Below are 27,040 nucleotides of genomic sequence, written 5' to 3' on the forward strand. Positions count from 1 at the left end.
GTGTCACCTCTACAGCTGGAGGTGGTGGCATGCTCTAGGCTGTGCTTCTGGTCACTTGAGGGACATGTCTATCTGTTGTTTGAGTTTCCACTCTCTGGTTTTGAGACAGTCTCTCACTGCAGCCTAAAATGTCCAAAAACTCACAATGTAGCCCAGACTGGCCTTGAATTTGTGGCAATCCCCCTGCTTCAGTCTCCTGGGTTCTGGGATTATATTGTTGCCAGGGTCTCTAAGGCTGGCCATGGTTGAGGAATGTGTGGCTATGGTGGGGGAAGGGTCGGGCACAGGATCTGGGGTGTGTGAAAGACTTGAGTCTTTGGTAGAAACAGGAAGCTTAGAGCTCCCAAGTGGTAAGAGATGTTAGGAGCATGTCATGGCTAACAACTGTGTCTGGAGAGGTGGGTTTCCCCAACCCCTTCATTCTTTTTGAGACACAGTCTCACTATGTAACCACGTCAAGCATGGAACTCCATGTGTAGAACAGTCTGGCCTTGAGCTCACAGAGCTCTACTGAGAGGCAGGTCCGTCAGGATCCTTGGAGCCTATGGGTGGGTGATGTGCCCACACAGAAGGCTTGGAGCTGGTGCTAGGCCGACACTGCAGCCTGTGCCTTCTGTTTTTCCTTAGATTGTGAGGACAAGACAGTGGGTCACAACCATCATGGCTAAGAACTTCCCTAGCAGAGGAATTCCACCGGGTGTGACCCCAGGTCTCTAACAGTGGACCCCTTAGGCTGGGCAGGAGACCAGTGGAGCCGGCTGTGCACTGAGGAGAGGAGCCATGCTCCTCACCCCAGAACGTGGAGCAAAGGCAACCTCCCGGGAACTAATGAGCCCCCTAGGAGTCTGCCCAACTCCAAGGGTGAGACCTAGGCACCCTAGAAAGAGGCTGAAATGCAGCTCCTTCTGTCCTGGGTCTGTCTTACCTTGCCTGGGTGGAGGCGGTGGCCTTCTGGTCCAGTGAGTGGCAGTCAGGGAACATGGTAGTGATGGCAGCGGTTTTGGGGGGGGGAGGGCTGGTGGGGTGGTGACACCTGCGGCAGGGAAGGTACTACTTCTGGGGAAAAAGGGGTGGTGTGCCCAAGCCTGGCATCCCCATACTGATGCCACAGCAAGCCGCAAGTCCTGTTTTTCTCCTGACCTAGAAATGCTTGGCTTTTGATTGACATTAGCAGGGTCCTTTCAGAGCTGTGATGAACAGTGTGGTCAGGACAGGCTAGTGAGTGGGACTGCCATCATAAAGGATGAGAAGCTGGAAACCCAACACTTCTGAAGGCCAGAATGTATACTTGAGGTTTTGCAAGTGGCACTCTTTCTGCACAGGCTGTGGGAAGAGTTTCTCTTGCCCGGGTCAGCCTGCATGAGAACCAGCAGCCCTTGGTGTTTTCTTGGCTCGAGTTCACATCAGTCCCATTTGGGCCTCCATCCTCTCTCAGCCTTGTCTCAGTCTGCATCCTGTTGTTGGAATAGGATACCTGTGACTGGGTGATTGCTTATGAAGAACAGAGGTTCATTTGGGTTCACAGGTCTGGATGTTGGCAAGTTCAAGAGCCTGGTACTGGTACCTGCTCTTTATAGCTTCTGGGTCTGTGTGTGGGGCTAATGTCACCCCAGCTCACATGGAAGGTTAGGGATAAGTGGGCCTGCACCTCCTGTTACTTTGTGACCTCCTCCCATAGCTAGCCTGTCCCATAGCGAGAACTCACATAATGGAATGGGAAGCCACTCTTTTTTTAAAAATTTAATTTTTCTGTTTTTTGAGATGGGGTTTCCCTGTGTAACAGCCCTAGCTCTCCTGGAACTCTTTGTAGACCAGAATGGCTTCGAACTCATAGAGATAGCCTGCCTCTGCCTCCTGAGTGCTGTGGTTTATTTTTATTTTGTGTGTATGAGTGGCCTGTGTATGTATGTGCACTGCATGAGTGCAGTTTCCAAGGATGTCAAAAGAAGGCATCATAATCCCTGGAATTGGAGTTAGATACATTTGTGAACTGCCATTTCGTTCTTTTCAAAAGTAGTAAGTGTTCTTTTAACTGCTGAGCCATTTCTCCAGCCATGGGAAATCCATTCTTGAAGCTCTTCCCCTACGACTCAAGCACCTTCCCATGGTCCCACCTCACTGCACTGTCCTGTGCATTAGGTTCCATTTTGGATCTCATCTTTCTTTTTTTTACCTTGAGACAGAGTTTCCCTTTGTAGCCTTGGCCATCCTGAGACTCACTCTGTAGATCAAGTTGGCCTTGAACTAAGAGATTTACCTGCCTCTGCCTCCCAAGTGCTGGCATCATAGGTGTGTGCTACCACTGTCTGGCATCCCGGATCTCATCTTAACTTGGTTCATTATATCCTCAGAGGCCCTGGTTTTTGATAGATCACATTCTGAGCTTCTGCGTGTATGTGGATTTTGGAAATACAATGTTCCATTGGTGCAGGATCAAAGGCCAAATCTCCCACTACCTGTTACTTCCTTTTCTCTCTGAGTGCTTCCTCCAAGCCCTGGTGTCAGCTCTGCTGAGTCTGACAAGTAGCTTCCCCAGTTTTGGAAAGAATGGTGAGGGGATCCTGAGTTAATTAATTCTCTCTCTCCTTCCCTCTCTCTAGACTTCCGCTGTGTAGCTCTGGCTGACCTGGAACTCTCTATGAAGATCAGGCTGGTTTCAAACCCAAGGGTCTATTTGCCATTGCCTCACAAATGCAGGGATTAAGCTACCATGCCCAATTGGCCCTGAATTCTTTACCAAATAGGTGAGGTGGTACATACCTGTGGTACCAGCTGCTTGGGAGACTGAGGCAGGAGAGTACTTTGGTCTAAGAGTGAGAGACCAGCCAGGATAATATGATGTAACTTCATCTTAAAAAATACAAATAAAACAAATGAAATGGGGCATGGTAGCTCATGCTTGTAATCCTAGTACTTGAAAGGCTAAGGAAGGATGTTTGCCAATTTTCTAGGCCAACCTGAGTTACAGAGTGAGTTGCAGGTGAGCTGGGGCTACAGAAGGAGATCCTGCCTTTAAAAACAAAAATCATCAACAACAGAAACCTGATCCTGACCCTCGAAGAACAGTTCCTAGCAGTTTCTGCCCCCTTCTGCCCCATATGCTTGGCCACTTGCTCCTCCCTGGGACCTGAGGTGGTTTGGGTAGGACACATTGGCTTTCAGTCCCAAGGCAGTGATATTTCTGGAATTGAAGATCAGCGCAGGGTCATAAAGGTTCTTTCCGAACTTCTAGGAGAAACGGATTGTGTCCTTAGCACGTGTCTCCTCTGGCGGGCAAGCTGTGAGGCACCTGTGGGTTTCCTTGAGCTCCATAATTAGATGGCCTGAGGAGGTCAGTGGGTAAGCTTGGTTTGAGGGAGGTTGTGTGTAATGGGAAATGAGTAAAAAATTTAGTTTCCCACAGAAGACAGTGTCTGATTTTTCCTGAGGGGAGAAGAAAGTGGACCCAAGAGTGTTGACAATTGAGCAGTGTGGTATGGCGGTGCCTAGGCTGCTTTGGGAAAGGTGTCCCTGATGCTCAAATATCAGAATAATGCCCCGACAGGGATCCATGCAGTCAGGGCCCACAGCAGTGATTTGGGGAGAGGTTCTGATAGGAGGGCAGTGAGTGAGGGCCTGGCTCTTCTCCCTTGTGTTTGGTAGGTTGAGCTGGTCCAGTGCTATGGGCTATAAACCTCCTAGCGTGCCAATTGGCCTGCCCAGTAAATACCCACGCTGGCCCCTCTCTTGCAGGCAGGACACAGGTAAGCCTGAGCCTCCAGGGCCAAGCCACTGGCTCAAAGAAACCAAGCAGATGGGTAGAGCTGGGCTTGGGTCCAAGGTCCCCCACTCTGCACCAGGGCAGAGGCTCCTACTTAAGGCCTGTCCCCACACTAGAGTTCTAGGTCATTGTTCTGATTTAGGGATGAGGTGCTTGAATACTTCAGGATGGAGTATATTTAGGGAGAAGCTGCTACCCCTGTCCTATCTCATAGAGGAGAACATAAAAGCACCGAGAAGCGAAGCGACCCTGTGGTTAGACAGTAGAGCTGTCATGGAAGAACTGAGTCCAGCAATGGCTGTGTCCTGACATTTTCTTAGGTTTTTGCAGGTGTCTTGGAGTCTAGTTGCTGTGGACCCTAGCTGGATCAGGTGATACAAAGATATCAGGAGCCCATGAATTATCAGTCTGGCTGATGAGCACCTTCTGGGTCCTCCTGCCTGTTCCATGCTCTGCTGATGCCTGAGCCGGGTGCCCTTACCCTTCTGTGGGTCTTAGGGTTTCCCTAAGGCTTCAGACTGAGTGGTACTAAGTGTCCTGAGCCCCCAGGCTCCTATGTGAGGTGTGCAGTACAATAGAAACACAGCTTGTTCCTAAGTCTGCCTTGGCTGTCCTTGGGGAGTGGAGTGAATAAGATGGCATATTAACTTTGCCAACCAAATGTGGGCAAGCAGCCCCAACACCACTGTCTCCCCACCCTAGAGAGCCAGTGGTTGCTTGGGTTTCCAGCAGCCTAAGGGGTGGAGAGTCTTGAACTGGCCTCAAGGGCCCTGTTTGGCCAGGGAGCCCTCCTCTAGGAATCATTTCCTTTGTCGTCTTTGGTTCTGGGATATAGGAGCACCCTGTTTCTTTTCCCTAGGGCTGTTTGCCTCCTTGGTCACAGGCCCAGGTGCGCGTGAGAAAGTTTCCTATGCACTTGGGGTATTGCGTACAGGAGGGACAGATGTCCTGGACATCTTCCTTCTGCACACAAGTGGTTTTGCCAGGACCTGTTGGCCAGCTCTGAGATGCTTTTGTTTCTTCCCCCTGACCCTTCTGTGGTGACTCTTTTGGGACCCAGGCCCCTACCTGATCCACTGTGTGCTAAATCTGGCTGCCTGCAGGAAGGGGCAGATTGGTGGTCTGGGATGCAGATAAACTTCCTAAGACTTGGCAGTACACTTCCTTTTGTGGTTCAGAGAGCCTAGATTGGATTCTGGATGTCTCTAGAGGAGAGCACACAGGTAGAAGCAGCAGGGGGGTGCCTAGGCCCAGAGAGAGAGGCGGTATGAGAGGCTGTACTAGGCAGGGGAAGTGGGGGCGGGGCATGGTCCAGTTTTTGGGTCTCTATGGAGTAGAGTGGTCCTTCCTGGGCTGTATGTGGTTCTGTGCCATTGCTGATCTTGGCAACCTGTGTTCCAGGATCAGTTCAGAGAGCCTCCTTAGCTTGGGAGTCCCCATAGCAGGGGATGCTTGTTTGCAGCCATCTGACAGAGCTCCCATTTCCACCACAACCAGCTACCAGTAGCTTGCAGGTCATTCCCAGGGCAGTGAGGGCACATGGGACTGGCTCCTCAGGCCACAGTGTGCATTTTAGGGATTTCGCTGAGTTTTCAAGACTTCCCTGGATTTTATAAAGCTTCCACATTTCAGAAACCTCCTGTTCCTAGGTACAGCCCCCTCTTCTTTGCTGATTTCCAGGTTTTAGTGAACACACTGACATCCACCATGAAATGGGATTGGGGCTCCTGAGACCCATGGAAGGAGATAGACAGTCTCCAGCTCCAGGTGCCTTCAGGCCTGGCCCCACTTTCCCACCTCAAGGGCTAGGTGGCTTTTCCACTCCTGAGTGGATCTACACCACCATGTCCTTTCTGTTTGGCTATATGGTCCCCTCAGCTGGAAGTAAGGAGTGTCTGCCAGGACTCCTGCCTTTAGGCTGTACTCTGACAGTGTCCCTGTGATCAAATTGAGAGCTTGGTGTCTGACCATCCCCCAGCCCCTGCAGAGGACTTCCAGGATGACTCCCTAGAACTGGCACAGCAGACTCAGTAGTTAAAGACTTGGGCTTAGAGAAGGTGTCGCTTGCTTATGCTAAAAAGGATGGCACCCACTGCTCTGACTAGCAGGGTGGTTGTGTGCCAGGGTAAGAACCCACCTTACCCTGCCATACCATGGCACTCTGGGTAAGCACCCTGCTTTTCCATGGTCTCCACATCCACCCAGAAGGCCTTGTGCTTGCCCTGGGGACATCCTGGCTCCTGGACCCCAAAACAGGAGCACAGACTTCCACTTGCTAAGGATGTGCAGTGCACATGCATGCCGGAGTGGTTTTAGGATCTGTGCCCTAAGCTGATATAGCATGTGTTTCTTTCTTTCTTTTTTTAAAGCCATGATTGAAGTCAAATTAACATATTTACCTTCAGTGCTCCCGTGGGAACCGTTAGAAAATCTGAGGGGTGCGGCGGCTGCATTGCACTGGTGACAGTGACGTGGATGTCAGCTCCCAGGGGACAGGTGCCTGAGCCTCCCCATGGCTTCCTGGCTGCTTGCAGGGTTGCCAGGATGAGGTGAGAGACTGTCTCCTGTGCACATGTGGTCCTGGCTTGGGCTATGAGGTGACTGGTGAGACTGCTGGCTGGCTCCTACCCACCAACATACTGTGGTAGTGCCTCTTGAGGGCCACTTGGCTTGGCCTGTTCAGCCTTGTGTGACTGTCCCACCAGGGCCTGACTCAGTGTGGTGGTTTGAATGAGAATGGCTCCCATAGGCTCATATGTTTGAATGTTTGGTCCCAGTTGGTAGAGCTGTTAAGGAGAATTAAGGAGGTGTGGCCTTGTTAGGAGAGGTGTATCACTAGGGCTGGGCTTTGAGGTTTCAAAAAACCCATGCCACTCCCAGTTAGCCCTCTCTGCCTCCTACAAGTGGAGGATGTAAGCCCTCAGGTACTGCCCCAGTGCCATGCCCACCCACCTGCTACCATGTTTCCTTCCGTGATGGTAATGGACTCACACCCTGAAACTGTCAGCCCACAAATTAAAGGCTTGGTTTTATAAGTTGTCTTGGTCATAGTGTTTAGCAAAGCAACTGAAAAGTAGCTAAGTTCCCATCTCCTCACCCTTCCCATGAGTCTGTGTGTCTTGCACTCTGACGGCGTCAGCTCACTCTAGTCCACAAGCTCTTTCCCCCTGGGTCATGTCCAAGGCCAAGAGCATGGCCCAGTCTCAGATCTCCCTTGGAGAGAGAGGGTCACTTGAGCATCTCTAAGTTGTGCAGGAGCTTTGGCCTTTATAACACCTGGATGGGACAGAGTCATTCAGTCTCTGCCCACATGCACTGTCCTCTTCATGGGCTCTGGGTGCTAGGTTTGAAGAGCATGGCATTTGGAGTTCTGGAGTCTCAGGAATGTCAGGTGACAGGGCTGGGCACAAGACATACTGTAAGATGGGGCAGCTTCTGGGCCATGGAGGCAAGTGCCACGGTGGATGCCTGGCATTCACTTCCTGGTTTTGTGGTGCTCAGGATGGGAGCCCAGGTTCAACCCTGGTATTAGAATGAAAGAGTATGAGGCCAGGCACTCAAGAGACAGATAGAGCTCTGTAAATTTGGGGCCATACTGGTCTATAGAGCAAGTACCAGGTCAGTTAGAGTTACATAGTAAGAGCCTGTGTCTTCTCATTTGCTTTACATGTTTTAATTATGAAGTAACGCCTGCCTTCTTGATTGTGTTCATATGCTTTATCTTTTTCTATCAATTTCTTTTTAGCCTGCCTATATTATTATACTTGAAGATTTAATTATATGTATGTGAGTGTCTGTGGGGTGCGTGTGTGCCCATGAGTAAGGGCCCATGGAGGCCAGAGACATCAGATCCCGTGGAACTGAAGTTACAAGCAGTTGTGAGCTGCTTTGTGTGGTGCTGGGAACCTGACTCAGGTCCTCTGCAAGAGCAATATTTGTGCTTAACTGCTGAGCCATCTCTTTAACACCATATTTGAGGATTTTTCTTCTCTTCTTTTCCTTTTTTGTTTTTTCGAGACAGGGTTTCTCTGTGTAGCTTTGGCTGTTCTAGACTTCAATCTGCAGACCAGGCTGACTGGCACTCACAGATCCTCCTGCTTTTGCTTCTACCTCCTGAGTGCTGGGATTAAAGGCTTATGCCACCACGGCCTGGCTTGAGGATTTCTTATACATGACATAGATGTGGTTCATACACTTTAAAAAATGAATTATTTGCATTTATTTACTTGTGTGCTTGTTGGGTTGAGGGCGCACGTGCCACAGTGCTCTTATGGAGGTTAGAAAACAGTTTGTGGGAGTCAGATTCTCTTTCTCTCATTTGGGTCCTAGGGATGAAATGAAGGTCATCAGGTTTGGTAGCAAATGCCTTTACTTAGCAATCCTATCACGCCAGAGCCTTGAACTCACGATGTAACTCAAGCTTGCCTTGAACTTTTGATCTTCACACCTCAACCTCTCAGTATCTTTTTTCACTTTCTTTATGCGCCCTTCCCCCCAACACATACAGAGTTTCAGTATGAAGCCCTGACTGGCGTGGAACTTGCTGTATAGACCAGGCCAGCCTCCCAGATACTGGGGCTAAAGGCATGCACCGCCATAGTCAGTCTTTTTTCCTCTTGAAACATCTTGCCCATATGGTCATAATTCATGAACCAGGTAACAGTACGAGCTGTGTAACCTTCATCACAATCAATTTATAATATTTTCATCACTCAAAAAACACACAACCAGGCCGAGCTTAGTGGCACACATTCTTAATCCTAGTGTTTGGGAGGCAGAGGCAGGTAGATCTCTGAGTTTGAGACTAGCCTGGTTTACAAAAAGGAGTTCCAGAGTAGCCAGGGCTGTTACACAGAAGAAACCCTGCCTTGAAAAACAAAAACAAAACAAAACTAGGAAAAAAAAAAAAAAGCCAAAACCAACAACACCCAAAAAACAAAAAAACCTCTTTAGCAGGCACCCCCACCCTGCCATCCCCAGCCCTGAGCGACCTCTAATGCCCAATCAGTTACCTGTTTAGACAGTTTGTGGACTGTGGCCTTGAGTAACTGGTTTTCTCCCTTAGTGATATGTAAGATTCACCCATGACATGATATCAGGCTCCTTCCCCTTTTTTGCAAGTCATCTACCGTCTGATTTTCCAGATTTAATTTGTCCCTTATTGGGTGATAGGTACTTGGGCTATTTCTACCTCTTGGCTGTTGTAACCAATGCTTCTAGGAATCCGTGCTTTGCAAACTTTTGTGTAGATAATGTATTTTCCTTTCTCTGGCCTACACTCCTAGAAGTGGAATTTCTAGGTCATGCAGAAATGCTGTTTAACTTTTGGAGGGGCTGCAGCATTTCACACCCCAGCACCCCCCCCCCCCCCCCGGCTAGCCCCCGATTCTTTTTTCTTTTTTGGTTTTTCAAGACAGGGTTTCTCTGTGTTGCTCGCAGTGTCCTCTTTCTGTCTCTGGTGCTCTCTGTATTTCGCTTTTGGTGCTGACGATGGAAGCCAGGGACCTGGTTACATGTTAAGCACATGTCCCGTCCTACCCCCAGCCACTTCTGCAGCTCCTCACTGTGGTTTTTACTTCCATGTTCTTGCTGGCTAACAATATTGAGTGTTTTATGTGCATAGTAGACCTTTGTACCAATTTTTTGATGGAAAGTTTCTTTAGATGCTTTGCACATTGTCTGTATTTTGGGTATAAGCCACATCAGAAATATGACTAGCAGGTATTCCTTCATAAATTTTCCTATTGTGTGTTTGTGGGTAAGGTTGGGAGAGTGTGCATGTGTATGTGTGTGTGTGTGTGTGTGTGTGTGTGTGTGTGTGTGTAGCCAGTATTTTCCCTAATCATTCTCCATCACATAGCATCTCTCATTGAACTTAGGGCTCTCTGTTTTGGCTAGAATCACTGGCTAGAAAGCCCCTGGACTCTACCTGTCTCCATCCCTCCAAGTGTTAGGTTACAGGCACATGCCACCGTGGCCTGGCTTTTTATGATTCAAATTGGTCTTCCTGCCTGTGCAGCATTGGTAACCTCTGAGCCATCTCCCCAGCCCTTATGGAGATCTCTGATGCATTTGAGTTCATGTTTGGTTTTGGTGTGAGGCAAGGGTCTGCTTCTATCCTCTCGTGTGTGCTTCTCCCTGTGTTCTAGAGCCACATTTTGAAGAGAAAGTCCTTTCCCCATTGAAAGGCTTGGCATCTTTACTGAATCAGTTCCTATGCACATACGAATTCATTTAAAGACTCTTCTAGTTGAGCGATCTGCACCTGTTTTTTATCAGTACCACACAGTCTGAATGACTATTGCTTCGACTAGGAGTGTATGTTGTTGCTTGTTTTGAGACAGAGTCTCACTGTATATCTTTGGTTGCTCTGGAACTCACTAGGTAAAGCAGGCTGACCTTGAACACACCTATCTCTGCTTTCCAAGTGCTGGGATTAAAGGGGTGCACTACCACACCCAGGCATAAAATGGTAGATGTTAAGAACAATTTGTACAATCTGTGAGCCAGTAGGGCCCAGCTCTGTCTTATCTGTTGTTTTGGGACAACAGACTCCTGCAGCCCATTCTGTGCCAGGTGGCCGAGATGACTGTGAACTCTGACACTGCCTCTGCCTCCCAAGCACTAGGATTAAGGGTGTGCATCCCTGTGCCTTTTTTTTTTTTTTTTTTATATTCTTAGTCTTGATAATAAAAAAACAATTTTAAGATGGACTTAGAAGGAAGTTGGAGGACAACTTTATTTGAGACAAAAACAACAGAGGCCTACAAGTATAATCGTGGCAGCTGTCTGGAGGAGCTAGGGTCTGAGAAAGCCACAGGTTTACAGTGGAGTTTGGGGCCTCATGGGGTGGTGATGGGGTAGGTGGTTATATCTCTCCAAAGAGGGGATTCTGGAAATAGCTGCCCAGGTAAACAGCAAGCCAGAGGGACTTCTTCTGGACAAGGCTTATTTCTGGATGGTCCCTCCACTTACACTTGTCCCTAGGTTTTTTATTTTGTGACAGGGTGTCATTAAGTAGCCCAGGTTCAATTTGAATTTATAATCTTCTTTGTCCCTCCTGGTAATCTGAGATTATGGGTATGTGCCAGTCCACCTGGTTTGCCCCACTGCTTTGATCTTTTTTCTCAGTCTGTTAACACATGGGATTGATTTTACACGGTTTAGGGTCCATCTCCTTTGTGTTCTTGCTTGTCCTAAGCCCAGCAGACCCATTTTATCATCAGTGGAGCCTGCCTGGACCCAGGATGCACATGCTGTATGGCCTCCTGTGATCAGCACTCACCAGCCCATACTTGTCCCATCCTGCCTTTCTTCAGTCCAGCCTCAAGCTAGTAAGTTTACCCCTTTATGACTACAGTGAGTGAGCTGGAGGCTAGCCTTACCTCTTGTGTGGTTGAGGGTATGTTGCTTGTGTTGTCCTTTCTGTCTTGCTCTAATTTGCACCTTTTAGGTGTGGTAGGGCTGAGCATTTAGTGGCAGAACAGGGTTCCTGGCAGGTATCCGGCCTTGGTCACTGAGTCCTCTGTCCCTGGAGGCTATCAGACGTGGGCCTGATTCTTGTTTTGTTTGTTTGAGACAGTATCTCTCTATCTCTCCCTGGCTGTCCTGAAACTCACTAGATAGACCAGGCTGGCCTAGAACTCACAAATATCAATCTGCCGCTGCCTCTGGAGTCCCACCATACCCAGCCTAGGCCTGATTCTTAAGGGTCCACACAGCCTAGGTCTTTTCACAACTGGCCATTCCTACTGTCAGCTCCTACCCACTCAGGTTGGGCATAGAGTCTGGAGGTGACAGCTTGGTTCCCTGGCTTGTGAGAGCCACATGGAGTGGCTGATAGGGGCATCACCCACAGCCTTCCCAAAGGGCTTTCATTATTTCCTGGAGGAGGATGGGGCTAGGGAGGTCCCTGAACCACATTAGCAGGGATGGATAGGTGGTGAGTCTTGGGGGCCTGAGCTTCTTGGAGCCGTGAGAGACACCTCATTTTCTGGAAAGAGTGGCTGCTGCTACAACTCCCTGTGGAGAGAACCCCTGTGAGCTGGGCACTTAGGCCTGCTGTCCAGCAGCCTGGGTGCTTGGGTGTTTTCCGTACTCCCTGAACCCAGTGCAAGTTCCCAGCCCTCCTCCCCGAATTCAGTGTGTGCTATGCAGGAGTTCTGCAGACGGGTTTCCCAGTGAAGACTCTGGTGTGGAACATGAAACCGGTTCTGTACAGCCTTAATTTGGCCCCCAGGATCCCCGCTGCATTATCCATATTTCCTTTAATTTGTGGGATTTCTAGTAAATGGGCTTAAAAATAGTTCTGGGCCTACTGCCAGGGCAGATGCGGGTGGCAGTCATTTCACCAACAGCGATCAGAGTAACCCTTGTGTCTTTTGGGCCTGTGCCTCAGGCAGGTCCTCCAAGTCAGCACTCCCAGCACACTCCTAGAGGGGAAGGATGCAGCATACTGTTCTTGGGTAGGAAGTCAGGCTGGGCCTAGGCCGAGGGCACTAACTCAGGCTGGGAGAGTGTGAAACGCTCACACACAGGCATGTGAAAGCAAACTTCTGTGTTAGTGTCTCTGAGCTACAAATGGTAAGGGCATACAGCACGTGACCCCTGTGCTTGGGTCTGGCTTGCTCTTGAGCCTGATATCTATAGGCCCCTCCTCTCTACTCTTCTTAATTTCATCAGGCTCTTGCTCAGGCCCATGTCCCCTAGTCTTCTGTGGTACTGACTTGATATGTCCAGTTCAAGACAGGTCTGTCTGGACTGGTGTCTAAAGACTGGGAGTGGCTGTTGCTCCTCATTTGGCCCCTGGCCTTTCACTCAGCATTTCTGGCCCTTGTATTGCTCTAGTCTGGTGACCAGGAGTGCCCTGAGCATGTCTTCTGTTCTCAGCACATAGAGCTGGCCCTTGACTGGGACCCTGGTCCTACCTGACCCTGGGAATGGCTGAGCACTGAGAACTATCTTTAGTCCAGTATCTTGGTCCAGGGCTCATTGGGGTGTCTTTGACGGGGTCCCAGCAACTTCTGTGCTCTTAGAGTTCTGTGGTCTGTTTAAACGTCACCCTCAGGTTAGTGCCACATGCAGTAGTATGGATTCCTAGGTTGGCCCACAATCGCTAGTATCTGCCCCCACCTCTGGTCCAGAACTTTCCATCCTGTCTCTACGCTCTTCTCCCTGAAGGTAGAGGAGTTGTGCCTCATCTACCTGTGCAGGGCTGGACCCTTCAAGGGACAGTGCTGTCGTTTGGGGGTTGGGGTGGGTTCAAGCCCTGGGACCCTTCATTGGCTTTGTGCTCTGCTAGCAAGGCTGTCAAGCTTCCTGGTCCTACAGCCAGGAATGGCCCCAGGAAGGGAAGCATTTGGTTCTCCCCAGAAATCAGCTCCCAGGTAGAGCTGTAGGGAGCTCTGATGGGTGTGTCCAGCCAGTTAAATGTGGGTGTTCAGGGACCACTGAAGTCTTTAAGAGCTTTTCCTCTGCTCAGTGCCTGTTGCTCTTTAGAAGTGGGGGACTGCTGTTTTGGGTAGGGAATGGAAAGTTGCCTATGGTTCTGTTTTTCAGGGACACACCCAGGTGAGGTTGATTTCCCCAAAGTCATACTTGGATCCTTTGGACCTCTGTCACTAGCAACTGCCTTACTAGGGCATGGAGGTGGGGGAGCTCTTGGGTTGAGTCCTCCCAGCTGATTTAGTGCTTCTCTGTGTCTCTAATTTACATTAGCTTTTTAAGCATAATTAGAAATGCAGGGAATCTTTGTGTCTTACCTCGCCTTTGACTATTTATGGCACGATATGCAGATGAGGAGTTCTATGAATATTAAAAATGGGGTGTTCTGGAAAGTGGTGTTCTGTACTGAGTTGGGTGACCCATAGCCCAGCATGCATCTATGCTATCCCCTGCCCCACCTCCTCACAGCGCCTGGGATCCAGGTAACCCTCCCTGGTGCTCTGGTGGGGAGGGTCAAAGTCACAGGCTGCTATGGGACCTCTGGCAGGTCCACAAGTGAAAGGGGTAAGCAGAGACAGCTGCTCCTGCTGGTGGCTGTGGAGTAGCCCTGGTGGGCCAGGAGCAGATCGGCTTCTGCTTCTCAGGGAGGGCCAAGAGGGCATGTGCATGCTGAGCTGCTCTGGCTTTTTAAGTTATTAAACTATGCCCAAAGGAGACACTCTTCAAGCTTATGTTATTTAAATTACAAATATGAGTAGGGAAGATTGTCATCTCTTCTCAAAACATTGCTTAATTCTTTGGAAACCTTCTGGAAGCAGCCTGTGGCTCACGAGAGTTTTGCACAGTGGGTCTGCAAGGCTGGGAAGCCAAGGGTCAGGTACAGCAGGAGGGTGGTAGGCCAGTGGTGGGGCAATCCTAGTACGCTGCACCTCATCTCTGAGTGATTTACTGATTCTACAATACATGCAGTGTTTTGATTGCCCTAGCACCTGTCATTTAAAAGCCTTAGTGCTTAGACCCCATGTTTCTCAGGCTTCCTAATGCAGTTCCTTTAATACAGTTCCTCATGTTGTGGTGACCCCCAACCATAAAATTATTTAGTTGCTTCTTCATAACTGTAATTATGCTATTGTTATGAATTGTAATGTAAATACCTGATATGCAGGATATCTGATATAGGGCCCAGAGGTTGAGAACCACTGGCTTACAAGACCACACAGACCAGTTGGGGTAGGTGTCTATGCCTCAGGTGCACTGTAGATGTTAGAAGTGTTACCTGCTTTTGCTCTTTCCTGTAGCTATAAGGTTCTACTAGGCCATACCAACCCACAAGCTGTCAGATACAAGACTGACCATCATGAGGAGGGGTAGCACAATCTGTCATTGTGATCCTTTGGCATGGGTGGTTGTGTTCCATGGAGTCCTCATGCTGGGTGGTCACAGCTCATGTCACACACACACGAGGGGGCGGGAAGAGTAAAAAGAGCAAGGGAGAAAAGATTGACAAGCCAATTTTTGAATTGGCTTTCTTTCCTTTTCCTTCTGAGAAAAGGAAGGAAGAGAGGGAGGGAGGGAGGGAAGGAGGAAGGAAGGAAGGAAGGAAGGAAGGAAGGAAGGAAGGAAGGAAGGAAGGAAGGAAGGAAGAAGTTTCCAGGTAAACCTTGTGTTGTGTAGTTAAAACAGGCTTTTATGATTGATGCTGGTCCAGGCATGTGGTCTGGCAGGAGAGAGCCTCATTTAAAGGAGTTTATGTGGTCCCTCCCTGCTTCTCCAAGGGGACCTGTCATGTTGGAGAACTGCCTCCTTTGTGACCCAGAGCTGGGAAGGTCCCTGTGCCTCCTCTCTTTGCCCTGGGGACCTTATGCAGTGCTAGCTCTGGTCCAATCAGTTGAACAGAGCCAGACTTCACCTTCTTGCTCTTGTTATTTGATGAACAAAGACTCCCATGACACTGGATGTCAAAATTAGGAAGCCAGGGAATTTGATAATCAGGTGTCTATGACTCAGGCTCTGGGCCTGCAGCTTCCAGGTCTGGGATTCCAGTCTTCTCCTTTGTAGCATTTAGAGGGGTTCAGGTGGGCAGGCAGCATATGCAGTTAGCATGAGCACTGTGGGAAGGGGCACTGACAGGCAAGATCACATCCTGCAGCCTCTGCTTCTACTTGCCTGGGTCCTTTTGCAAGATGGTAGAGATTCCATTAGCAGCAAGGCTTCAGGCAGCTCAGCTCTGCCTGATGGTATTTTAAAAGTTTAATGCAAACCTCAGGACCAACCTGGTGCCTCACCCAGCTCTTGGAGACCTGAGCACACCCAAGCCAGGACCCTAATCCACAGTCCCCACAGTTCCCTGGTGATGATGTGTCTAGTCAGCTGTTGGGAAGGAATCCATAAGGAAGCAGACCTCCTACCTCCTTCCCTATCCTACACTGTGATAGAAAGGGGTTTCTCTGCTGTCTTCACTGAACTCCCACCAGGCTGTGTTTCTGGATCTGCACATGCTCCTGCCTGTGTCCTCTGGCAGCTGCAGTCCTTCCTGGGGTAGGTGCCTTGCACAAACCTCCTGGTTCTTCTGGCCTGACTGGGGTGTGTGAGACTGCCTGGGGAGGGGCTCCCTTAAACTGTGCCTTCCTCCTCCCTTGGCAGCTGCGTGGCAGTACCTGTGTGTTTGCTAAGGTTCAGGGCTTCTTATTAAATTGACAAAATTAAATCCTGCAAAATAATTGAATTTCTCTCTTCTTTCTTTCCTTGCTGGTAGTCATCATGCAGACACCAACCACCACCCTTCACAGTGCTGTGGCGCTGTCTAGCAAGTTCCCAGAGTCCTTGTGGAATGGAGGGGTTTCTGCCAGATTCCAGACAGGACCTACAGGCTCTGGAGCTGAGACTGGTTTGAGGGTGCTAGGGAGGGTGGCTTCTGCTTATTGGTGAGCCTGTCCTGTCTCTGGATATATCTTTGGAGTGGTTTTGTGCCTTTGCTTCCCAGGGGTGTGGTTCTAAGGCCCAGGTAAACCTTGGGGTGCTGTGTAGCTGAAATCTGTGCATTCATTAAAATCCTTCCTGTGAAGTTGACTCTGGCAGGATACCCCTTTTGCTTGGGGAAAGGACTCTGGCAAAGCACTGCCTGGCCTCTGTATGCAATATGTCTGGTTATAGTTCTGGTTCACCTCTGTCCCAAGTGTGGCCTCATCAGTGTCCACATCTACCTATTGGCTTTGGTGCTTTCAAGGAAGTGTTAGCACCCTACCCTCCCTTGAAGAATTGTTTATAAAGACCTCATCTATCTCCTATTCTGGAGAACTCTCAGGAGCCTCCACTAACTGGGGAAAGGGTCCCAAGGTAAGTGTAGCAGCAGGGCTTGTACTTGGCTTTGGGGCCATCCTGAAGACTGTCATGAAGAAACAGTTTATTAGTGCAGACACTGTGAGGATAGATGGGGTAAGTAGAGACAGGGTGCTATTTACTACTTGACTGTAGAAATTTCCATAAGCAAATGAATGTAGCATAGCTCACCATGGAGTGGAGCCTTGCTGGACGGGGCTCAGGGGGCAAGGGAATCGAGTTACAGAAGAGTAGAAGTTAGAGAGCACAGTTGGACATCACTACACAGGGTTGGTGTGGAGAGTCCTGAGGAAGCCCTATGGCTGGAATCAGCTCTGCCCTTCCCATGGAGCCGGCAGCCACACTCTGGCCCACTTAGGTGCAAGGCCCCCTCATGCCCCAGCCGCAGCCCTGGCTAGTCTTATTTTCATGCTCTTGGAGTGTAAGCCAAGCCTTTATTTGATTCTTTTCTCCTAAAGTTCAGCTTTGTTTTTGCCCCAGCCAAGGCTTCTAAGAAAGCAACCTAAAACCAGCTCCTGTCCGGTTCTCGCAGGCTGGGTGCAGGCATCAGCGTTGCCAGCACAGGTGGCCTGAGGACAAGGTAGCAAATGAGCCAGTTGTCCTGGGTCCCTGGGGACCAAGTTGGCCTCATCATCTTCTGGGAGAATAATGGTCCCTTCTCTGTATGAGCTGGACTGCCCAAGTCCTAGGCGCCAGTCCTTGAGGTATGGACACAAATGTCTCACCTGCTCAGGTCAAAACAAATCATAGACATCATCAGTCTACGCAGTAGCAGGCCTTTAAGCTTTATGGTTCTGTCTGTGCTTAGTAACTTCCCCAGAGTCCACCTTGACCCCAGTACACAGCTGATACCAGAGCATGCAGGTCATAGGAAATGGCTGACGCTGGTGGGACATAGCACTTAACTTGGCCCACAAGCCAGGGCCTACTCTGTTGGAAGGGGCTGTTCCAGGGAGCTTCACTCTATCCTCTGATTCTTTGTACCTGATTACTGATCAGTTTACCCTTCTGTGTTGGGACCAGAGCTGGGTCATACTGCAGCTTTGCAGGCTTCTGCCCCCTGGCCAGGCTTTGGGAGAGCTTCTGTTTGGTTGGGGTTGCCTGTGGCAGAAGCTGCGGCTCTGAGGGGAAAGCTTCTCTCTGGTGGGTGTTGTAGATCTGGGAATTTTTGTCTCTTATGTGCTATGTGTGCTGTGTGTCTGTGAGTAGCATAGTCCCTTTCTAGCCAGGCCCAGCAGTCAGCCAGTGACCCATATAGACCTGAGCACACCTAGTCCTGCCCAGGACTTGCCTGTTAGATTTCTAGAAGAAAGCAGCCACTAAAAAGGAAGATGGAAGGACTGTTCTGAGTAAGGTATGGCCCAGAGGTGATCCTGCCAAGCCCTAGGTTTCTTGGTCTTGTGGAGAGTAGTTCATCAGCAGGACTGAGCACTAGTGTGCAGCCCCCAAGTCCTAGGGAGCCTCACGGCCACCCTGAGGACAAAGGCTTGGAGGGGGCTGCAGGCTAGGCTTGCTGGCAGCTTCACACCTGGATTTTCTCCCATCCCTGTTCAGTGGCTTTTTGTCTGGAGCCCACAGTGTGTAAATAAGGAGGTGCCAGATGGCTCTTTTTTCTTTTTTGTTTTTGTTGTTGTTCTATTGGTGCCTTGGAGGGTACACTGGGGAATGAAAGACCGTTACTGCTACCACCTCCTCATAGGCTGTGTCACCTTGATAGTACTGCTTCTCAGCAGACAGTACCATGGCCAGCCTTGACCCTTTCCCTTCTTGCAAGTAGACTATATTCTTTCTGGAAACACAGTTCGTAACAGTGGGAGAAACTGAGGCAGGCTGTCCAGTAGCTCTCCCCAGGGCCCTTGCAATTAAGCAAATGCTATGGAAGGAGATGCTTACCCTTTGCCAGAAAAAGACCTTCTAAAGGACACGGGAGACACCTTACTCAGATAGCTTGCTGGTCTTTATTTCCAAGAAGTGTTTCAGGTGAAGGGAGGAGCAGGCACGTCTCCAGGGGTCTGCCTAGCCACAAAGTTGCACCTTTCTTAAAGAGCCATTCAGGGATCAGAAGATGGGCTTGGGTGGGGCCAGGGTTCTGGACCTACAGGCCTACTGTTATGGAGCCTGTGGCCCTGTAGAGTATGTGGCTCTAAGGCCCTGAGAAGTAGGGGAGATAGCTCTAGGGTCCTAATCTCTTCCCAGTCTGTGCCTCTTTTAGGACCCCTTTGGCATTCTCCTTCCTTTTCCCTCATCTCCTGGCTGTGCTTGCACCCCTTCCCTACCCTGGTGCTGTCATCCTTCCCCATTCCCTAGCCCTCCAGCTCAGCCTCTTGCTACCCAGGAAGAGTTAAGTTAGACGCGCTGCCAGCTCTGCAGACTGTTTGGAATAGTTTAAATGCTTTGACACTGGGTCTGTACAGGATGGCAGGGAGGCAGTTTACTGGGTAATTCATATGCAAAACTGCACTATAAATTTCCAAGCTGTCTCAGTTGCCGTGGCACCACGAAGCATTTCTCCACGTACAGTACAGTATTTCTGCCATCTTTGTTTGCATTGCAGTGAGTCATCAAAAGTCTGTCTTGCACCAACACCCGGAGCCGTGCATTCCTCTGGCACCAACGCGCCACTGTTTTTAAAGCTGGGGCTGGGAGCTGGCATTTACTTCAGCTCCCAAATCAAAGGCGGCTATTCATTCCCGAGAGCTGCCTGGATGTTCGTCTGCATCCGGCTGCTTCATTGAGATGCTGCGCGCTGCCCGGGAGAGCCGGCCTGGGTGCAGCTGAGCTGTGGCCGCTGAGTCCAGCGCCCAGCTCTCTGCCACCCCCACCCTCCTGCAGGGCTCCTTACGCCCTCCCCACCTCAGGGTTCCTTGCTGCATTCCCCGAGCAGCTGGCGGGCCGGTGTGCCGGAGCCTGCTGCCAGGCTGAGTGGGCAGTGTCTGCCGCCGGCCACAGTCGCTAAAGGTAGGTCTTTCCTCTCCTGGTCGTGCCTGCGGGCCAGCCCAGCAACTTCTCTGCAGCGGGGGCACTGCAGGACACCCCGGCGCTGCGCCCACCTGCCCAACTCCTGGCGCAGGGTTGCTCCGCCCTCCTTTCCAGCCACCCGGCGCCTCTGCGGCCGTCCGCACTTTCCTCCCGTGGGACACAGCGGCCCTTTGTGCAGCTCTGCAGAGTTAGGCGAGGGCCTGCGCCTTCTCCCGCCACCCCCCACCCGCCATCGGCAGAGTCCTGTGCTGATAAACAGTGGCGGCCTGCCCCCACCCTGGCCCCCTGGCGGGCTTAGTCCAGAGACCCTTCTAGTTACCTGGGCTGGGACCAAGCCAGCAGGGATTGGCCAGTTTTGGAAGCGGGGCGGAGGGAGGGCGCACAGGCAGGAGGCTGCTCTGCGACAAGCACCAAGTCCTTTGGCATGCCTGAGGGTGCTCAGGACCTGGGTTCTGGTTTGGGGAGCCCGGAGCTGCCAGGAAGCACAGAGTGCATCCAGAGCCCTTCCACCGGGCGGATCGAGGTCTGTCTGCAAGGAAAGAGTAGAGGAAGGAGCCCACTGAGTTCTCCCGGCCTCAGCCCACCTTCCTGACGTTCCTTGTCCCTCCTTATCTGTCAGCGGAAGCTTGAAGCTGAGCAAGGGCTATGGCAGGGGGACAGCTCTGCAGTGCCTCAGCGTGCCCTCCGCAAGCTGCTTAGCGGGCAAAGAGGAAAAACAAACCTGAAACTAAAGCCCTCCCTGCTCTGGGATGTCCTTTTCAGGGAAGGCTACACAGCGAGGGGCTTCTTGGCTCAGGGAACTTTTTCCCTCTAGACCGGAGTCCCTGAGATCACTCTTGGGCTCTGCCCTTAGCCCTCCCATCCCAATCAGTGGTAACTTGTCTGTTCAGCTCACTCCTGTCTTATTCTCAGAGGGTTCAGAGATGGGAGAATGGAGCCTTGCCCTCAGGATTGTTGGGAGCAGTCCATGGGTGCTGTGGATGGGGTAGGTTCTAATGCCTGCATAGGGGTCAGGATCATTCTGTCCTGCCTCCAAGCCAGGGTCTGGATTTTTGAGGACCACCCTCACCCCCCCCCCCAGTCCTTCTGGGAGGAATGTTCTAGCTAAGGAGACCACTTAAGCAGGGCAGTGTTCTTCCCTTCCCTTGTCAGAGGCTGGGGGCAGGTCGCTAGATGGGGTGGGGGGCATCTGGCAGTTAACTGACCACAGTGTCCCCTCTACAGATGTGCCTCATCCAGGCTGTCCCACGCTGAGTTTCAGACCCGCCCACCACAGCACCCGCCATGTCTCAGATGCTGCACATCGAGATCCCCAACTTTGGGAACACAGTGCTTGGCTGTCTCAATGAGCAGCGCCTCTTGGGCCTCTACTGTGATGTGTCCATCGTGGTCAAAGGCCAGGCCTTCAAGGCCCACCGTGCAGTTCTGGCTGCCAGCAGCCTCTACTTCCGAGACCTCTTCAGTGGTAATAGCAAGAGTGCTTTTGAGCTGCCCGGCACGGTGCCGCCTGCCTGCTTCCAGCAGATTCTGTCCTTCTGCTACACAGGCAAGCTTACCATGGCGGCCAGCGAGCAGCTGGTGGTCATGTACACAGCGGGCTTCCTGCAGATCCAGCACATCGTGGAGCGGGGCACAGACCTCATGTTCAAGGTGAGCTCACCCCACTGTGACTCGCAGACCGCCATGATTGAGGATGCCAGCTCGGAGCCCCAAAGTCCCTGCAACCAGCTGCAACCGGCCACCGCGGCCTATGTCGCATCCCCTTCTGTGCCCATCCCACTTCTGACCCGCGTAAAGCATGAAGCCATGGAGATGCCGCCTGCCACTGGCCCAGGCTTGGCTTCTAAACGCCCCCTGGAGACGGGCCCTCGAGATGGTGTGGCAGGGACACCTGGTGCAGCCCCTCTGAAGCTGCCTCGCGTCTCCTACTACGGTGTGCCTAGCTTGGCCACTCTCATCCCCAGCATCCAGCAGGTACCCTATCCCCAGGGGGAGCGGACCAGTCCTGGGGCCAGCAGTCTGCCCACCACTGACAGCCCCACCTCCTACCACAACGAGGAGGATGAGGAGGATGACGAAGCCTATGATACCATGGTGGAGGAGCAGTATGGCCAGATGTACATTAAGGCGACAGGAAACTATGCAGGTAATACACAGCAGGGTCTGGAGCTATGCCATCCTTGCAAACAGAGGGCATGTTGCATGGTGGGAGTGTATGGTGATTGCGGCTGGTGTGCACGGTCACTTTGCAAGGTGTTTGGGCTGGAGGAGTTGGGTAGGAGCTCAGGCCCTGTGCATGTGGTAATGGTCAACAGTCTGTCAGAGTTCCAGTGTAGTGTGTAGAGTTTCTGACTGTACTGAACAAATGAAGGAGCTGAGGGTGTCAGTGGCTCGGGAATCCCCTTAGGATTTCATGACTCTTGCATGCTTGTATAAGTATTTCAGAATGGGGCTCTGGCCCTCTTAGGTCTGCATAGATAGCTTCTGTTTCCTTTTCATGGGAAGAACTGGAGCTGGTTTTCTCCTGATAGCAAGGTACATGCTAGCCACTGCATTGCTCAGAGTGAGCACATCCACCCTAGGGAATCCACCAATGTATAGGGTCTTCCATTCCTGCTTATCATCAGTTAGGAGGTCAGAGAAGGACCCAAGACCCTTTGTTTCTGGGACCCCAAGGCTGTAGTACAGAGGCTATTACTAGAGTCCTTTCACACCATGTTGATGGCTGAACACAGCCGTGAGGTTGGGGCAGAATCAGTGTGTGCCGAGGGCAGAGGATGCTCACCGGTATTCCACAGAACCAAGAAAAGATCTGATCTCTCCTCATCCATCAGTACCATCCTTGCACAGCCCCTACCTCTCCAGGGTGACCTCGGCTGTGGCACACTGGGAGAGTGGGAACAGGGCAAAGTGTGTCCAGTATCCTGTGTGTTGAACCTGCTTTTCAATGCTTGGCCAGCAGACTCCTTAACCTTGCCTGCACAGGGACAGCCTGGTTGCTTCAACAAGTTTTCTGAGGAGCCAGTTGGATAGTGGCCTTTGAAGGTTTTACAGAGCTGGCATTTGTAGGGTGGGAACAGAAGGACGGGAAGCTCTCAGCTACTCTTGGTCAGGCCAGTTGAACACTTCAGCTCTCTTGGTTCATAGATAGTTCTGAGTCTCAGAGGCTGTGGGGCAGGGACCTCACCAAGGGTGTTCAGTAGGGCCTGGGGTGTCAGAAGGGGATCCTGCTTGACCCATTTTGTGGTGATGGGGTGTACTTGAACACAGACAGGCCATGTGTCTGGCCCTGCTCCTTTGGCCCCTGTGCACAGTCTAGGTTTCCTTGTGTCTTTCTCTTCAGCAGGTCTGTAAGTGGGGCAGAGAAGGGGGTGTGCAATTTCTTAGTTAAAAATCTAGGTTATTGGTGGTGATGTTCCTACCCGGGATATGCTTGAGAAGGGAACCATGGGATGCACAGGTAGAGGGAAGGCCTGGCCCCTACTGTGGAGCTATAGGCCCCCTGTGTCTGGCTCTATCTGAGAATAGCTTCATACCCACTATCTGGGGTGGCCCATTGCCCCTTGTTCAGACAAGATGCTTGAATCTGAGCTACTGGACTCCAGATTATTCTCAGGTGCCCTACAAAGAGTTTTTCTGGCTTCATTTTCCTACCCCAAGTGAGGGGTTAGCCCATGCCACTCAGGGACCTAATGTCCACTATATGTCCTGAGGTATAATGGTGGCTAGGACTCACTTGCCACTCTGCTCTTTAGGAGCTGTTCCCAGTATGCCTCGCTGTAACACTCTGAAACTAGGCATGATGGTCCGGAGCAGGAGATTTGGGACTTCAAGGTCATGACTACACAGGGAGTTTTAGGCCAGCCTGGGCCACATTAGACCCTATCTAAACCTCCTCCCTAAATAATGCGGCACCCTGCTAACTCAGCCCTGCTGTGTCTTGAGCCATTTTAGTCCCCTCCCTCTGCCTCCTGTTCTGATCTTAGATGTCGGGTATTGATGTGAGAAGCAAGGCCACTGAGAAGCTCTGTGGTGGGCCAGAGCCCTATGCTCTAGAGGCTTGACTGTTTCAGTTTACCCAACAGGATGCCCATCTCTGCTTCCTGCCCATCCCATTTATCTCAACCAGCATGGGATAGCCCTTCTAGTGCCCAATACTGTAGCAGGGCAAAGGGCAGAGCAACTTGCTTCTGGCCCTGCCATGCTGCCAACAGGCACTCGGGAGCTGCATGCCGGATTAGAGGGAGAGCACTGAGAGAGCACGGGCAGGTGTCCATCGTCTCTCCAGGAGTGAAGAATATACATCTACATACTATGGAGCCACTGCTCCCCAAGCCACAGTGATGGCAGTTGTCTGCCTCGAGTGTGACTATGGTTAGTACCCCAAGAGCGGGAGGAGGATGTCCCAATCCTGGATCCCATATAGCCAAGGATACAGACACAGCCACAGCTCAAGCCACTTCCCCTCTCCTCCCCCACCCCACCCCATCCTTTCCTAGCACAGGAAGCTTATCTGAGCTCTCAGAGCTCCAGGCTGGGTCATGTTGTCCATACACAAACAGTAAACCCAGGGCTTTCTCAGTCACCGCATCAGGCCCTTTGCTGCGTGGGATCTGGGCTAGGAAGACCAAGGGCCTTGGTTGTGCTCAAGTTCTGCTCTCAAGGCTTTCTGTCCATAGCTTCCAGGAGGCAAATCTGACCCCTCAGTCTCTTAGTGGCAGCAGCAGGCATGCTGCTGCTTCACTTTCTGGGCACCATGAGTAGTTACTGAGCTGTGGTTGGGGTCAAGGTCATGCCAGTTTAAAGGGGTTCCTGTAGTAGGGCAGGCTGGGAGTTAAGGTAGTAAGCCCAAGAGGGCATGACATCACCAGCAGGCCTACCTGTTCTTTCCAATGGGAACCCTGACCCAGGCCATGGAGCTCCCCATACCCTGCCTTCCCCCAAGCCTCCAGCAGGCATTGATGGCAAGCCCAGCTCCTCTCTGCCCTAGAAGATGTTTAGTTGTGCTGCCAGCTGCTGCTCACTAGAAGTCTGAGACAAACTCTGCCTGGTGTTTATGCCATCTTTCCTTTGAGGATACACACTATTGGGTCTGCCCATTCTCCCTGATTCTGCTCTTTAAGCCAGGGGAATTCTGTCCATCCCCGTGGGTTGCCATGTGAGAGCTGCCCAAATTTAGGGGAAATTGGGGCCACTCACAGAGCCCTTACACACTATCTCCACCTGACAGGGATAAACACCATTTGGGAGTTGTCCCAGCACATAGTGGCATGATCGTCTTGACTCTGCCCTCTAAATGAGATTCCCCAAGGTAGTCCTTGGTGTCTGAAAGGGGAGCAGTGGCAGATTATTACCATAGACCTGTATGGAACACAGTGAGACCTGTGTGGTCATTTGTGCTTCAGCCATCTCATGCCTTAGCTGGCAAGGCTGTCCAGGCCTGCACAGAGCCAGTGTGGCCAGGAGAGCCCCTGCCTGGATAGTCCTGCTTACAGTCTCCCAGGTTTCCTAGCATGATGCAGTCAGTAAGACTCTCCTGCATGGCTAGCTGGCATGGTGCCTCTCACAGGTGTTCCTGCCACACCTCCCCAAGAGTGGAGAGAGGGGCTGGGTTAGAGTGTTGACTCTGCAGACCCCCACTGTCACTCTTGGGCTGGGCAGGGACATATAGTCAGAGCTCAGCTTGGCCCATAGAGTCAACTGTCAGGGGTGCGTTTATCCCTGGTTTAGATAATGTGGGGCCCAAGAAGAAAAGTCGGCGTTGGTAGGGGTGCCGCTGGCTGCTAATGGAGAATCTCCTTCCCATCTAACGTGCAATACCTTACGTTTGTGGCTAAGTGAAAAGACAGTGCTTGCCTATTTGACTATCTCAGTAAAATGGCTGCCCTGACCCCTTGGATACCTACTGTGGTGGCCTCCTAAGTTGTCCCTGATCTTGGAAGGTCTTGTCCCCATGGTTCCCTCTGCCCTAGAATCCTGAGATTTCTACTTCAGTTGTTTTGTTTTGTTGAGACACTATGTGTCCCTGGCTGGCCTAGGCCTTCTGCCTCAGTCTCCCAAGTATTGAGAATATAGATATGAGCCACCATGTTTATCTTCTTAAACCAGTTTTTATTATTTTTTAAAGATTTATTTTTATTTTTTTAATTATGTGTATCTGTTTGTCTCTGTGTGTGTGGGTATGTGCACATTAGCCCAGAGGCCAGAGATATTCCGTCAGTGTGGAGCTGGAGTTACAGGCAGCTGTGAATGGCCTGAGATGGGTGTTGGGATCTGAATTTGAGTCTTCAGCAAGAACAACACTCTTAACCTCTGAGCTTCTCTTCTGGACAGTTAAGCCAGTTTTGAGGCATGGCTTTCCAGTGCCGTTTGATTGTTTTTTGTTTGTTTTTGTCTTTTTGAGACAGGGTTCTCTGTGTAGCCCTGGCTGTCCTGGAACTCACTCTGTAGACCAGGCTGTCCTCAAACTCATAGAAATCCACCTGCCTCTGCCTCCTGAATGCTGGGATTAAAGGCTTGTGCCATTTGAATTCACTGGTGACACCACTGCTCCTTTGAAACATAGTGCTATCTCCTGGGATCTCAGTTTCCCTGCAGGGGTCCCCACAAGGGTAAACGCTTGGCTTTTGAGTTACTGTTCGACATGTGAGTGGTCTGCGCCACACTGCACTTCCATCAGTGTGGTGCCAGTTATTGTCTAGGCTCCTCCTCTTTAAGTTGGTTCCTTCCTCCTCCTCTTTAAGTTTTAGATCTATTTTGTGTGTGTGAGTGTTTTGCTTGCATGTATGTATGTATAGCACGTGCATGCCTGGTGCCCACAGAAATCAGAAGAGGGCAGTGGATCTCCTGGAAGTGGAGTTAAGGATGGTTGTGAGCCACCATGTGGGTGCTGGGAGTTGAACTTGGGTCTTCTGTGAGAGCATCTCTTCAGCCTTTCGTCCAGGGTTTTGTTTTGTGTTTTTATAAATGGTGCTTAAGAGTTCCTAGGGATAGAAAGATGGTTCAGCTGTCTCTAGGCTAGGCTCAAAAATATACTAGTTCCTGCTCAGATTTATGAACAAGTTGTCAAACATATATATAGTTTTCTGTAGCTCAGTGTGTATTATCGTAATGCGTGTTGCAGTGTACGTATTGTAGTATTGGCATGTAAAGCTTTTTTGGAGACCAGTGTTTATTTATTTTTAAGACAGAGTCTCATGTGTAGGCCGAAGCCTCAAACTCACAGAGTCCTGCCTGCCCTTGCCTCCTGAGTATTGAAATTAAAAGTGTGAACTATCGTGTCCAACAAGACCAGTGTATTTATATTTCAATTGCTAACTAAAGATTTTATTTTATTTTATTCTATTGAGACAAGGTCCCTGGCCAGCCTGGAACTCACTCACCATGAAGATAAGGCTGGCCTTGAACTCACTGAGATCTGCCTGCCTTCATCTCCTGGGTCCTCATTAAGTTCCTCAGATTTTATTTTGCTGTGTTTTATTTTATTTCATTTTTTTTTTTTTTTTTTTTTTTTTTTTG

General features: G+C 50.7%; 1 protein-coding gene across 4 annotated transcripts in view; it reads left to right on the forward strand.

The window, feature by feature from the left end:
* Positions 1-27,040, forward strand: part of Nacc2 (NACC family member 2) — a 68,301-nt gene that overhangs the window by 10,496 nt on the left and 30,765 nt on the right. For 3 of the 4 annotated variants that reach the window (XM_055600140.1, XM_055600142.1, XM_055600141.1), the window contains exon 2: positions 20,747-21,668. In XM_055600140.1, coding sequence (XP_055456115.1) covers positions 20,807-21,668 — 862 coding nt within the window. In that variant the 5' untranslated portion in view covers positions 20,747-20,806. Of the gene's footprint in view, positions 1-19,097; positions 19,502-20,746; positions 21,669-27,040 lie in introns of all 4 variants that reach the window. The other variant, XM_055600138.1, reaches the window with a different exon arrangement.

The sequence above is a fragment of the Psammomys obesus genome, unplaced genomic scaffold, assembly GCF_907164565.1.
Source record: "Psammomys obesus unplaced genomic scaffold, mPsaObe1.curated_primary_1811, whole genome shotgun sequence".
In the NCBI taxonomy this organism is placed as follows: domain Eukaryota; kingdom Metazoa; phylum Chordata; class Mammalia; order Rodentia; family Muridae; genus Psammomys; species Psammomys obesus.